Raw genomic sequence first — 13,617 nt, 5'->3', positions numbered from 1 at the left:
GGGCGTGGTGATTGGCTCATGTGTTACCTAGGAGGTGTTTCCGTCTATGGCGGCATGCTGTTACAATTTCGCTGCGCTTGTTGAGGGATGACAGGTCTGGACGGTAAATAATAAACAGTTTCTCTTTCAAGCATAGGTTGCATCTTTTATTACCACTATTGTAAGGTGTGCTGGATGCAATTCAAAACCAGATGGAACAATCACAAGGCTTCTTTCAGGAACAAAAACCTGCGAAATACCACAGAACTCAGCAAACACATTTGGGACCTCAAAGACAATAATGTTGAATATTCAATAACATGGCAAATTCTTGCATCCAGCACACCTTACAATAGTGGTAATAAAAGATGCAACCTATGCTTGAAAGAGAAACTGTTTATTATTTACCGTCCAGACCTGTCATCCCTCAACAAGCGCAGCGAAATTGTAACAGCATGCCGCCACAGACGGACACACCTCCTAGGTAACACATGAGCCAATCACCACGCCCCTACGCCAGCCTGTACCCACCCACTCTGTGCCCTATATAAACCATGGTATGCAAATGCTCCCATTAAAATCTCCTGATGATTGAGGGTACCCCCCCTCATGAAACAGGCCTGTAGAGATGAAATAGTCTTGTGATTTTTTTTCCCACACATACATATATATATATATATATATATATATATATATATATATATATATATATGTGTATATATGTATATATATATATTACACATTTTCCAAAATGTGCAATGCTGACAAAAGAAATAGACGACTGTACCCTACAGAGGACGCAAGTTCTCCAGGACAATGTAGAGCAGAGGTCATTCACCTTTCTTTTTTTTTTTTACCTCGGGGCCCCACCTTTCCACTACAGAGGGCCTCAGGGCCCGCTAAAATGTTAACACTGAATTAGTCATCTTACTTTTGATTTTAATCGTGTTTAATAATTACATCTAACATACTAGCCGTTCAACGGGATAAACCTTGTCTAATTATTTTTAAAGCATGTGTTAATCACAAAGATTCTTATCAAGGCTTAGGTCAGGCTAATTACAAAGTAAGTACTAATTAAATAAACTTAAAAAAAAAAAAAAAGGAAAGAAAGGACTCATAAAAACTGATTTAAAAAATAACTTTTACATACAGTAAAGCAGTGCGAAAACAATCAATTCTAAATAAATTAACAATAAATAATAATGATATATATATATATATATATATATATATGAATTATAGTGCAAATGAAAAACCAACTATGACTTTAGTCATAGTTTTTGCGCTTAAGAAACTTCTCTATGACTTTTGCTCCAGACTTCTGTTTGTTTGATGTTATCATTACTGCCACTAGTGGTGGTAAGGTGTATTACAACTGAGCGCCGCTGCGGCCCATGAAGACCACAGCTGGGAAACAGATATTTTCTGGCGGCCCTCTAGGGGGCGCTCACAGCCCAACAATGGCAGAGTCGTGTATAAAGAGAGTTCGGCCAACCAAACGAGAGGCGCCATGACTGCTACCAAGCACTTGATTGATTGATTGAAACTTTTATTAGTACATTGCACAGTACAGGCCAAACGCTTGGACACACAACCTTCTCATTCAATGTGTTTTCTTTATTTTCATGACTATTTACATTGTAGATTGTCTCTGAAGACATCAAAACTATGAATGAACACACGTGGAGTTAACGTCTGAATGCTATTAAAACAGTTAGCTCCATCTTTTGACACTTCTTCCACTCCCGTCCTTGCACGCTACACCACTACAACAAAGATGACGGGGAGAATACGCCGCCGAAGGTGAACCACGTAAATAAGACCGCCCACAAAACGGCGCATCCTGAAGTGACTGTCAGAAAGCAGCTAGAAGATGACCAAACAAGGTTCAAACACTGATGACATTTATTAAACAGACGAGAAGCAAGGAATCATGCAGAGACAGAGTTAAATTTGGCTCAATTGAGGAGACACGTTTTTTTGGGATGTATTCTAGTTACAGATCCAAACTACGTTCTAAAAGTCCAGCCCACGTGCTTCCTTTATTTATTTGGGAGGTCCCTGGTTACATCACTGAAGCAGCTGTCGCTTAGGGAAGGGGGTAATCTCGACAGCTCCAGTTAGACACAAAATATGATTATACAAAAATGCAAATGTGCTGACAGTCGTGATATCGCCCTGTCTCTGCTTTGTCTGCGTCACGACGGTGTTCGGCCTTGGCAGTCAGCAGGCCGTTCCTGGACACAGACACTGATACGAGACTGGCTTGCAATCTTTTGAATTGCCAGCTTTGCACAGACAAAGAAAAATACAATTTCAGCACAATGGATAATAACTATAGCAACGGTCTTTAAGCATAAAAGTTGTGTGATAATATTGTTAGAATAATTATTTCTAAGTTATCACAAACGCTTTGTATTACATTGAGTTCCTGGCAGGGGGTCGGGAGCTGTCTTTGAGGCCTACCAAGAGGAAAAATGCTCGTAATACTCCACTGTGACTTGAAAGCGGACAGATGGCAGGATCTGCCCAATTTCCAGACTAACTCTTTTTGAAGTATTTTACGAACTCTCTTTGAACTATTTTATGGAACTCTTTTTGAACTATTTTACGACCTCTTCTTTTGTACTGTTCGGTAACCAAAGGCAACGCTGTTTACGACCCACTTCCCTTTGGAAGCAGCTGTGGTCAGGTGGGGGGAGAAAGTCAAATAAACGAGGAGGAGTGCAATCTTTTGGCAGAGCGTGGGTGACACTGTAAGAGGTTACAGGTCGACACGGTTTCTCCTCAATATTGAGTCCAAATTGAATTCTGCCTCTGTTTGATTCTTTGCCTCTTGTCTTGTTTAATAGATGTCATCAGTGTTTGAACCTGACAAATATATACATAATTATTCCAACAAACCACCATTACATGTCATGTAGACCCATACTTGCCAACCCTCCCGGATTTTCCCGGAGACTCCCGAAATTCAGCGCCTCTCCCGAAAATCTCCCGGGACAAATTTTCTCCCAAAAATATCACGAATTTCAGGCGGACCTGAGTGACGTGTCGACAGCCTGTTTTCACGTCCGCTTTCCCACAATATAAACAGCGTGCCTGCCCAATCACGTTATAAGTGTAGAATGATCGAGGGCGAGTTCTTGGTTTCGTATGTGGGTTTATTGTTAGGCAGTTTCATTAACGTCCTCCCAGCGCGGTAACAACACACAACAACAGCAGTCATGTTTTCGTCGACCGTAAAGCAGTTTGTCTGCCGTAAACAGCAATGTTGTGACACTCTTAAACAGGACAATACTGCCATCTACTGTACATGCATATGTGACAATAACATCTAGGGCTTTTAGAGAGTGCAGTGCACAACTGGGCACACAACAAGGAGACGAAGCAGAATGCATCATCAGAGAGGGTGTTCAGCATGGTTAGAAAGATAGTGACAGAGAATAAAACAAGGATGGACAATTCAACCCTTAACTCAACAATGAGTAGATGAGTGTTATGTGTGTGTATATGTGTAAATAAATGAACGCTGAAATTCAAGTATTTCTCTTATTTAATTATATATATATATATATATATATATATATATATATATATATATATATATATATATATATATATATATATATATATATATATATATATATATATATTTATATATATATATGTATATATATATATATATATATATATATATATATATATTAGCTACAATTCACTGTAAGTCAAGTATTTCTTATATATATATATATATATATATATATATATATATATATATAAGAAATACTTGACTACAATTCACTGAAAGTCAAGTATTTCTTATATATATATATATATATATATATACATATATATATATATATATATATATATATATATATATATAAGAAATACTTGACTTTCAGTGAATTGTAGCTAATATATATATATATAAGAAATACTTGACTTGGTGAATTCTAGTTGTAAATATACTCCTCTCCTCTTAACCACGCCCCCCCCCCCCCCCCCCCCGAAATCGGAGGTCTCAAGGTTGGCAAGTATGTGTAGACCACAAGGAAGTGTTTTACATTTAGAAAAAATAAATAAATAATATAACTCCTTTAATGCACCCTATAGTCTGGTGCGCCTTATATATGAAAACGATCAAAAAAATAGACCATTCATCGGTAGTGCGCCTTTTCCGGAGCCTATGGTCCGGAAAATACGGTATATTTTAGCCGTGGTTAAACATGGAAAAAACCGCAGGTCCAAAAAGGAATTATTGAGGAGTTGATTGTGTGCAAATCTCCAACATGCGCGTCTCTGATTACTGATTACTCTCCGAGGCGATTTGCATTTGAAGTACCTGGGTGAGCACATTGTGAGTCCTCTGTGCGGCGAGAAAAGCTCATTGTGTGAGCCGGGGCGCCACGTGACGCGTCGCCGGCGCGTAAACAAATCAACGGCCCGCTTGCTTGTTTTCTCCCTTAAGGTCAGCCGGCTGTGCCGAGATGGATAGCGCCGTCTCGGCCGCCCGGGTACAATAAAGCAAATAATTCAGTTAGCATAACGACGACGACCCTCTCGCATGCGGGTAGTGACGGCACGAGGGAGGCGGGGGGAAAAATAACCCCAAGGACGGCGTGTACCGTGGAGCCTGGTATCCCCTCGTAAACGGACGTGGTTGGATTAAACGTGGAAGTGTGACCACGTGATGCGCGCTGGGAGGGAACCATTACCGTGATGAGCGCGGACAAACTGGGACAAACGGCGAAGGTGCGTTCGTCTTTGCCCACGCCGGCACAGGACTTGGCTCCCGGCCCCCCGTCGCCCGTCCATCACAGAGACGGGACCGAGCGAGCCGGTCGGTGACAGGCTGTGATTTAGACAGATGGATGGCCAGACGAGCGAGCGGTTTGTTGCCAACAAGGTCGAACGGCAGCAGTGTCCGACCTCAACGCTCGCGCCCTTTGAGGGAACTGGCGAATTGGAAAAGAGTATCGTATGTATTTTTGTTAATCCATCCATACATCCATTTTCTACCACTTGTCCCTTCCGGGGTCGCGGGGGATGCTGGAGCCTCTCTCAGCTGCATTCGGGCGGAAGGCGGGGTACACCGTGGACAAGTCGCCACTTCATCACAGGGCCAACACAGATAGACAGACAACATTGAATAGGTCAATAATTTTTCTGTCTTGCCTGGTGAAGGGCGGTTGCATTTTTTTCTCTCCTCCCGTCTTTTCCTGGCTTGCTCTCTTTTTTCTTGTCTTGTCTAAACTTTTTTTGAAGCCTCTTTCTTTGTGCTGTCCTCCAAATCTAAACATCAGACATGGAATGGATTAGCTGGACTCTCGACTCTATTGACAAAATCTTTTGGACGAGGAAAAGAGGTTCTGGGGAGCCTGGCTGCACTGATGGAACCATTGCTGCGGGGTACGTGAGAGATTCCTGGGACAAATGGAGAATCATGTGCCTCTCAGTCCTTTCCATCGAGGACGTGGAAGACATCTACCTATTTGGAACCGTGATCGCGGGGCACCTGCTGATTGGGCTTGGCATTGATTGCTCTGGTGTATCGTAAAATTCATAAGACGATGGCAGCCACTCAAGGAGCCCAAAGGCTGTTCGTCGGGTTGAGCCGGGCTGTAGGAACACAATCTGGGGCGATTTCTGAACTAAATCGCAAGATGGATCACATCATGGAGAAGCTTGCTGTAAAGGAAGGATTGGACATGAGGGCCAGCATGGATGTATAGAACAGGCAAGCCATTGGAATGCCTACTCGAGAAAAAACAAAAATCCTTATCTACGATTTGACTCCCCCGAATGGCCTCGAGACAAGAACAGGCTGTTCTGTAATCATCCCCTGAGGAATTTCAAAGATGGACGCTTTTGGACCTCCCTCCCTCCTCCCCTCCTCAACGACACCTGGGAATCGAACTTTGCTTGCATTGCATGCAGATCGACTCTGGGCTCATGAACATTACACTTCACCCAAAAACTATGGGCATATATACAAACACACTCCCCACCCCCATCCAACGCCCCTCACCACCGCTTAATTCCTCTTCGGGGTTATGGACGGCTGAGTAGCGCTTTATCATGTGCCTCTCAGTCCTTTCCATCGAGGACGTGGAAGACATCTACCTATTTGGAAACATGATCGCGGGGCACCTGCTGATTGGGCTTGGCATTGCTCTGGTGTATCGTAAAATTCGTAAGACGATGGCAGCCACTCAAGGAGCCCAAAGGCTGTTCGTCGCAATGGACTGATTGGGCCGGGCTGTGGGATCACAGTCTGGGGCGATTTCTGAACTAAATCGCAAGATGGATCACATCATGGCGAAGCTTGCTGTAAAGGAAGGATTGGACATGAGGGCAAGCCATTGGAATGCCTGCTCGAGAAAAAACAAAAATCCTTATCTACGATTTGACTCCCCCGAATGGCCTTGAGGACAAGAACAGGCTGTTCTGTAATCATCCCCTGAGGAATTTCAAAGATGGACGCTTTTGGACCTCCCTCCCTCCTCCCCTCCTCAACGACACCTGGGAATCGAACTTTGCTTGCATTGCATGCAGAACGACTCTGGGCTCATGAACATTACACTTCACCCAAAAACTATGGGCATATATACAAACACACTCCCCACCCCCATCCAACGCCCCTCACCACCGCTTAATTCCTCTTCGGGGTTATGGACGGCTGAGTAGCGCTTTATAGCAGCAGGCCGGCCTCCAGGGCCCCAAATCTCCCCCCTCTGTTGATTATATGTTACATGTTTATGTGTGCTATGCTATGTGAGGTTTTTTCCCTTGGACTCAGTCTCGACCCCCTCCCGAGGGTCCAGCCTTAGACTGATATTTTTTACTCTTCCCCCCTTTCCCAATATCACCTTTTTCCCACCTTTTTTTAAGGAGCGCCGTAAATGGCTGATCCATTGGCGGTCCCGTCTTGTCTCCCTGTAACGTATGTCTGCTTTTAGTGGGACTGTGCCGAAAATATAATTTCGGTTCTTATATGTCTTGTACATGTTAAAGAATGGACAATAATAAAGCATCTTGAATCATCTTGAAAATTCATAATAACATTGATTTTGATTCATTATTTTTGAGCAATGATAGTTTTAAAAAATTGCACTAAAATTTTTGGGTTAATTATGGAATTATTTGTATTTAAAAAATGTTATTTTTTTATTTTTTTATTTATTTTTAAAAAATCATGGCATTCAGAATACAGTCGTCCCTCGTTTATCGCGGCCAATCGGTTCCAGGCCTGACCGAGGTAAACTAATAGTAGGATGATTTTTAAGCCATCAATCAATCAAACTTTATTTATAAAGCGCTTTTCATACGTAAAAGAAATGCAACGCAAAGTGCTTTACAAAGTTTAAAAACAATAACCCCTATTATAGTGTTGTCCCGATACCAATATGTTGGTACCGGTACCAAAATATATTTCGATACTTTTCGATACTTTTTTTTCATGAATAAAGGGGACGACAAATATGTGCATTATTGGATTTTTTTTAACAAAAAAATCTTAGGGTACATTAAACATATGTTTCTTATTGCAAGTTTGTCCTTAAATAAAATAGTGAACATAGAAGACAACTTGTCTTTTAGTAGTAAGTAAGCAAACAAAGGCTCCTAATTTAGCTTCTGACATATGCAGTAACATATTGTGTCATTTATCATTCTATTATTTTGTCAACATTATTAAGGACAAGCGGTAGAAAATGAATTATTAATCTACTAATATCTGCTTACTTTCGCTTTTAACATGTTCTATCTACACTTCTGTTAAAATGTAATAATCACTTATTCTTCTGTTTGATACTTTACATTAGTTTTGGAAATTTTGGGTATCGATCCAATACCAAGTCGTTACAGGATCATACATTGGTCATATTCAAAGTCCTCATGTGTCTATGGACATATTTTCTGAGTTTATAAACATAATATTATTTTTTTTTAAATGAAAGAAGATTTTGTGATTATAGAAAAATATTGATGTAATCATAGCAGTAGACTAGATACTAGGGGTGTTGGAAAAAATCGATTCGAATTCGAATCGCGATTCTCACGTTGTGCGATTCAGAATCGATTCTCATTTTTACAAAATCGATTATTTTTTTATTTTATTTGTTTTTTTGTTTTTAATTAATCAATCCAACAAAACAATACACAGCAATACCATAACAATGCAATCCAATTCCAAAACCAAACCCGACCCAGCAACACTCAGAACTGCAATAAACTGAGCAATTGAGAGGAGACACAAACACGACGCAGAACAAACCAAAAGTAGTGAAACAAAAATGAATATTATCAACAACAGCTTTTTTACAAAAATCTACTACTCTGCTTGCATGTCAGCAGACTGGGGTAGATCCTGCTGAAATCCTATGTATTGAATGAATAGAGAATCGTTTTGAATCTGGAAAATATCGTTTTTGAATCGAGAATCGCGTTGAATCGAAAAAAATCGATTTTGAATCGAATCGTGACCCCAAGAGTCGATATTGAATCGAATCGTGGGACACCCAAAGATTCGCAGCCCTACTGCTTGTAAGTACTCGGTGATTGTGCGCTGCCGAACATGCTCCTCTGCTCGTAAAACCAGCAATGTTAAAAGTTAAGGTTAAAGTACCAATGATTGTCACACACACACTAGGTGTGGCGAAATTATTCTCTGCATTTGACCCATCACCCTTGATCACCCCCTGGGAGGTGAGGGGAGCAGTGAGCAGCAGCGGTGGCCGCACCCGGGAATCATTTTTGGTGATTTAACCCCCAATTCCTACCCTTGATGTTGAGTGCCAAGCAGGGAGGTAATGGGTCCCATTTTTATAGTCTTTGGTACAACTCACAACCTACCCATCTCAGGGCGGATACTCTAACCACTATGCCACTGTCATGATGTGATGACGACAGGGGGGCGGGGGGGTGTTGGACCAGGACTTTTGAGAGACGGTATAGTACCGAATATGATTCATTAGTATCGCGGTACTATACTGATACCGGTATGCCATACAACCCCTTTTATCACATTCGCACGCATACCAGACACACAAACACACACACTAGGGTTGTACGTGACCGTGTCTGTTGACATTTTGTTTTTGCACCATGACTAGGGAAGGTTGCTTGCATTGGGTCATCCAGAGCATAATTAATATTGACCTGGATTACTCACATTGTCCACTAGATGGCGACATTATGGCAATACAGTTATTGGTCAGACCGTTGAAATGAATGCAATCTCCCTGTGGGTAAGATTCCTAAGTCATCTCATGACGTCTCGAGGGACAAAATTGAAGACTTGGGCCGCAGTTTGGACATACCTGATTCACGGGGTTTGAAGTAGTGCTTAGAATGTGTTTTGTACGGCGTTTAACAAAAGAGACAGCAACGCTGTGAAGCGTCTTATGTCTAAGGGCGCTCGTCATTGTGTGTACTTGTCAACGCACACAATGACTCCATGTCATGTTTGCGCTGTCGTGGCTTCACCCTTCGCTCAAGTTCATGAATGGAAGTCTTTCACCAGGCAAGGCACACCGCGGAGATCTGCATATTTAACGACGTGTTCGTTCCTCCGGTGGCAGTCTGCAGCCATGTGGACGACGTTCACATCTGGGTTGTTTTTTTGGTGCAGAATGAAGACGTGTGACCCCAGTGATGTTGACCCTTGTTTTTTTTTGTTCTCTCTCTTCCAGACAAACCCGAGGTTAAGATCATGGTGGAGTTTCCTCAGGGTCTGACGAGGGAAGGAGAGAACCTGGAACTATCGTGTCAAGCCAAAGGCAAACCTCAGTACGGCACACACACACACACACACACACACATGCATGCACACATGTTTTGCACAGCCACAAATGTTCACAGAAAATAGCATTTACAGAGCGTAAGTGTGTTTTCACATGCAAAATGCATATGTGTAGTGTGTGCACTCACTCGTTTTTTCCGACTGATCCGCCCGGGGCTGCGACGACTGAGTCAGCGCTACACTGGGCCAAGCCGTACACAAATGACAAATAAAATTAAATTAACTTTTAAGGTGGAACTAATCTTCCGTGCAACCTGAGAGCGCCGGGGACACTTTCGGTAGCGGACTGTGAGCACAGCTTGTACACTGCAAAAACTGAAATCTAAGTAAGATTAAAGGGGAACATTATCACAATTTCAAAAGGGTTAAAACCATTAAAAATCAGTTCCCAGTGGCTTATTTTATTTTTCGAAGTTTTTTTTCAAAATGTTAGCCATCACGCAATATCCCTAAAAAAAGCTTCAAAGTGCCTGATTTTAACCATCGTTATATACACCCGTCCATTTTCCTGTGACGTCACATAGTGATGCCAATACAAACAAACATGGCGGATAGAACAGCAAGATATAGCGACATTAGCTCGGATTCAGACTCGGATTTCAGCGGTTTAAGCGATTAAACAGATTACGCATGTATTGAAACAGATGGTTGTAGTGTGGAGGCAGGTAGCGAAAACCAAATTGAAGAAGAAACTGAAGCTATTGAGCCATATCGGTTTGAACCGTATGCAAGCGAAACCCACGAAAACGACACGACAGCCAGCGACACGGGAGAAAGCGAGGACGAATTTGGCGATCGCCTTCTAACCAACGATTGGTATGTGTTTGTTTGGCATTAAAGGAAACTAACAACTATGAACTAGGTTTACAGCATATGAAATACATTTGGCAACAACATGCACTTTGAGAGTGCAGACAGCCCAATTTTCATCAATTAATATATTCTGTAGACATACCCTCATTTGCTCTCTTTTCCTGAAAGCTGATCTGTCCAGTCCAGTTGGAAATGCATCTGCTTTGAGTGTCGCAGGATATCCACACATTCTTGCCATCTCTGTCGTAGCATAGCTTTCGTGGGTAAAGTGTGCGGAACAAACGTCCAATTTCTTGCCACTTTGGCATCTTTGGGCCACTGGTGCAACTTGAATCCGTCCCTGTTGGTGTTGTTACACCCTCCGACAACACACCGACGAGGCATGATGTCTCCAAGGTACGGAAAACGGTCGAAAAAGCGGAAAATAACAGAGCTGATTTGACTCGGTGTTTGAGAAAATGGCGGATTGCTTCCCGATGTCCGAGAGCGAATAATAGAAAGGCGTTTAATTCGCCAAAATTCACCCATTTAGAGTTCGGAAATCGGTTAAAAAATATATGGTCTTTTTTCTGCAACATCAAGGTATATATTGACGCTTACATAGGTCTGGTGATAATGCTCCCCTTTAAATATCTCAAAATAGCGTAAAGCTCTTACTTATATCTGTCAGTAGACTAGCTATCAAAGCGCTAAAACATACCGGTGTAGTGAGTTTACATTATTCGCCCAAGTAACTTTAGTTAATAAAGGGTTCTGGTCGGACGGTTTTTCATGGGACACATTTCCGGCGTTGATGTTGCACTAGTGAGCCACGGATGAGGAGATGCGGCTCCGTTATTGATTGAAGTAAAGTCTGAATGTCATTAAAACAGTTAGCGCCATCTTTTGACACTTCTTCCACTCCCGTCCTTGCACGCTACACCGCTACAACAAAGATGACGGGGAGAAGACGCTGCCGAAAGTGAGCCACGTAGATAAGACCGCCCACAAAACGGCGCATCCTGAAGCGACTGTCAGAAAGCGGCTTGAAGATGATCTGTAAAACATCATCTATGCAACATTTTGACTAAAGAACTACCATTACATGTTATGGAGACCACAAGGAAGTGTTTTACATTTAGAAAAAAAAAATCACAATAATATGACTCCTTTAATGCGCCCTATAATCCGGTGAGCCTTTTGTATTAAAAATACCTGAATAGACCCGCTCATAGGTAGTGCGTCTTTTAATCCGGTGTGCCCTATGGTCCGAAAAATACTGTATGTTTAATGTAAGATTTTCTGTTAAAATGAAGCCAATAATAACATTTTGTTGTGGTCCCTCTTATTTTGAAAATAACATTTTGGTACCGCTACCAGTACCAGAAATATTGGTATCGGGACAACCCTAGAACCAGTTATCTCCATGTTTGCACTAAACTCAACCTCAGACTTCAGCTCCTGGACTTGTGTCCCATATTTTCCCTTTTTAAAAAGTGGTTTGATCACTGAGAGGAAGCTTTTATTTGAAAGGTCGTCTGTCCTCAGAAGGTTGAATCACGGACTAGTCAATTAGTGCAATAGATTCACTGAACATCCACCTAAGATGAGCGTGAAAATGAGTCACAGGTGTCTGAATGAGACGTCTCGGCAGGAGCTGAGACACTTAATAAGACGACTCTTTGGAGTCTGGAGGCGGCAGCCCTAATTGTGATCTTGCCTCATCAGGAGTGTGAAATAAGATGATGGCAGGGGTGGGTTGGCGTGGTCGTTACGGAGAGAGATTGGCTCGTCAGGTCTTTCGGATCAGGACCTTTTGGCGGAAAGCCTCGAAAACTGTTCTGTAATTATGAGTCGTACAGAATATCAATCCATCGATATTCAGGTGCGGGACTCACATTTGGTATTTGGATTTTATCGACATATACGATTGCCAATGATACAATTTAACAAGTAACCCACAGAAAACAAGCATCAATATTGACATGAAGCCACAGACAACTGTACTCATGAATGCCTGGGAGTAGTAGAAACACCCTTACAAAAAAATAAAAATAAAAACATCCTTATAAAACCACAGAGTCATACCAAAGACTATAAAAATGGGTCCCATTACCTCCCTGCTCGGCACTCAGCATCAAGGGTTGGAATTGGGGGTTAAATCACTAAAATTATTCCCAAGCGCGGCCACCGCTGCTGCTCACTGCTCCCCTCAACTCCCAGGGGGTGGAACAAGGGGATGGGTCAAATGCAGAGGGTAATTTCACCACACCTAGTGTGGGTGTGACTATCAGTGGTACTTTAACACAATTTGTGTTAATTGATTGCAACACAACAATGACGGACGGGATGTAGTAGAAACACCCTTACAAAATTAAAATAAAAACACCCTTATAAAACCACCGAGTCATACCAAAGACTATAAAAATGGGACCCATTACCTCCCTGCTTGGCACTCAGCATCAAGGGTTGGAATTGGGGGTTAAATCACCGAAATGATTCCCGAGCGCGGCCACCGCTGCTGCTCACTGCTCCCCTCACCTTCCAGGTGTGGATCAAATGCAGAGGATAATTTCACCGCACCTAGTGTGTGTGTGACTATCAGTGGTACTTTAACTTTACCTTTAATACAATTTGTGTTAATTGATTGCAATACAACAGAGACGGACGGGATGTAGTAGAAACCCTTACAAGAAAAAACTAAAAAAAAACACCCTTATAAATCCACCGAGTCATACCAAAGACTATAAAAATGGGACCCATTACCTCCCTGCTCAGCACTCAGCATCAAGGGTTGGAATTAGGGGTTCAATCACCAAAATGATTCCCGAGCGCGGCCACCGCTGCTGCTCACTGCTCCCCTCACCTTCCAGGGGTGGATCAAATGCAGAAGGTAATTTCACCACACCTAGTGTGCGTGTGACTATCAGTGGTACTTTAACTTTACCTTTAATACAATTTGTGTTAATTGTTTGCAATACAACAGAGACGGATGTGATGTAGTAGAAACACACTTACAAGAACAAACAAAATAAAAA

At 42.1% G+C, this 13,617-nt stretch overlaps 1 protein-coding gene across 4 annotated transcripts in view; it reads left to right on the top strand.

Annotated features, from left to right (window-relative positions):
* cadm1a (cell adhesion molecule 1a) overlaps positions 1-13,617 on the top strand; it is an 817,394-nt gene that overhangs the window by 695,530 nt on the left and 108,247 nt on the right. For all 4 annotated transcript variants that reach the window (XM_061962826.2, XM_061962825.2, XM_061962824.2 and 1 more), the window contains exon 7: positions 9,678-9,774. In XM_061962826.2, coding sequence (XP_061818810.2) covers positions 9,678-9,774 — 97 coding nt within the window. The remainder of the gene's footprint in view (positions 1-9,677; positions 9,775-13,617) is intronic.

Source organism: Nerophis lumbriciformis, linkage group LG09, assembly GCF_033978685.3.
Source record: "Nerophis lumbriciformis linkage group LG09, RoL_Nlum_v2.1, whole genome shotgun sequence".
Classification (NCBI taxonomy): domain Eukaryota; kingdom Metazoa; phylum Chordata; class Actinopteri; order Syngnathiformes; family Syngnathidae; genus Nerophis; species Nerophis lumbriciformis.
This window is presented reverse-complemented; position numbering and strand designations above follow the sequence as displayed.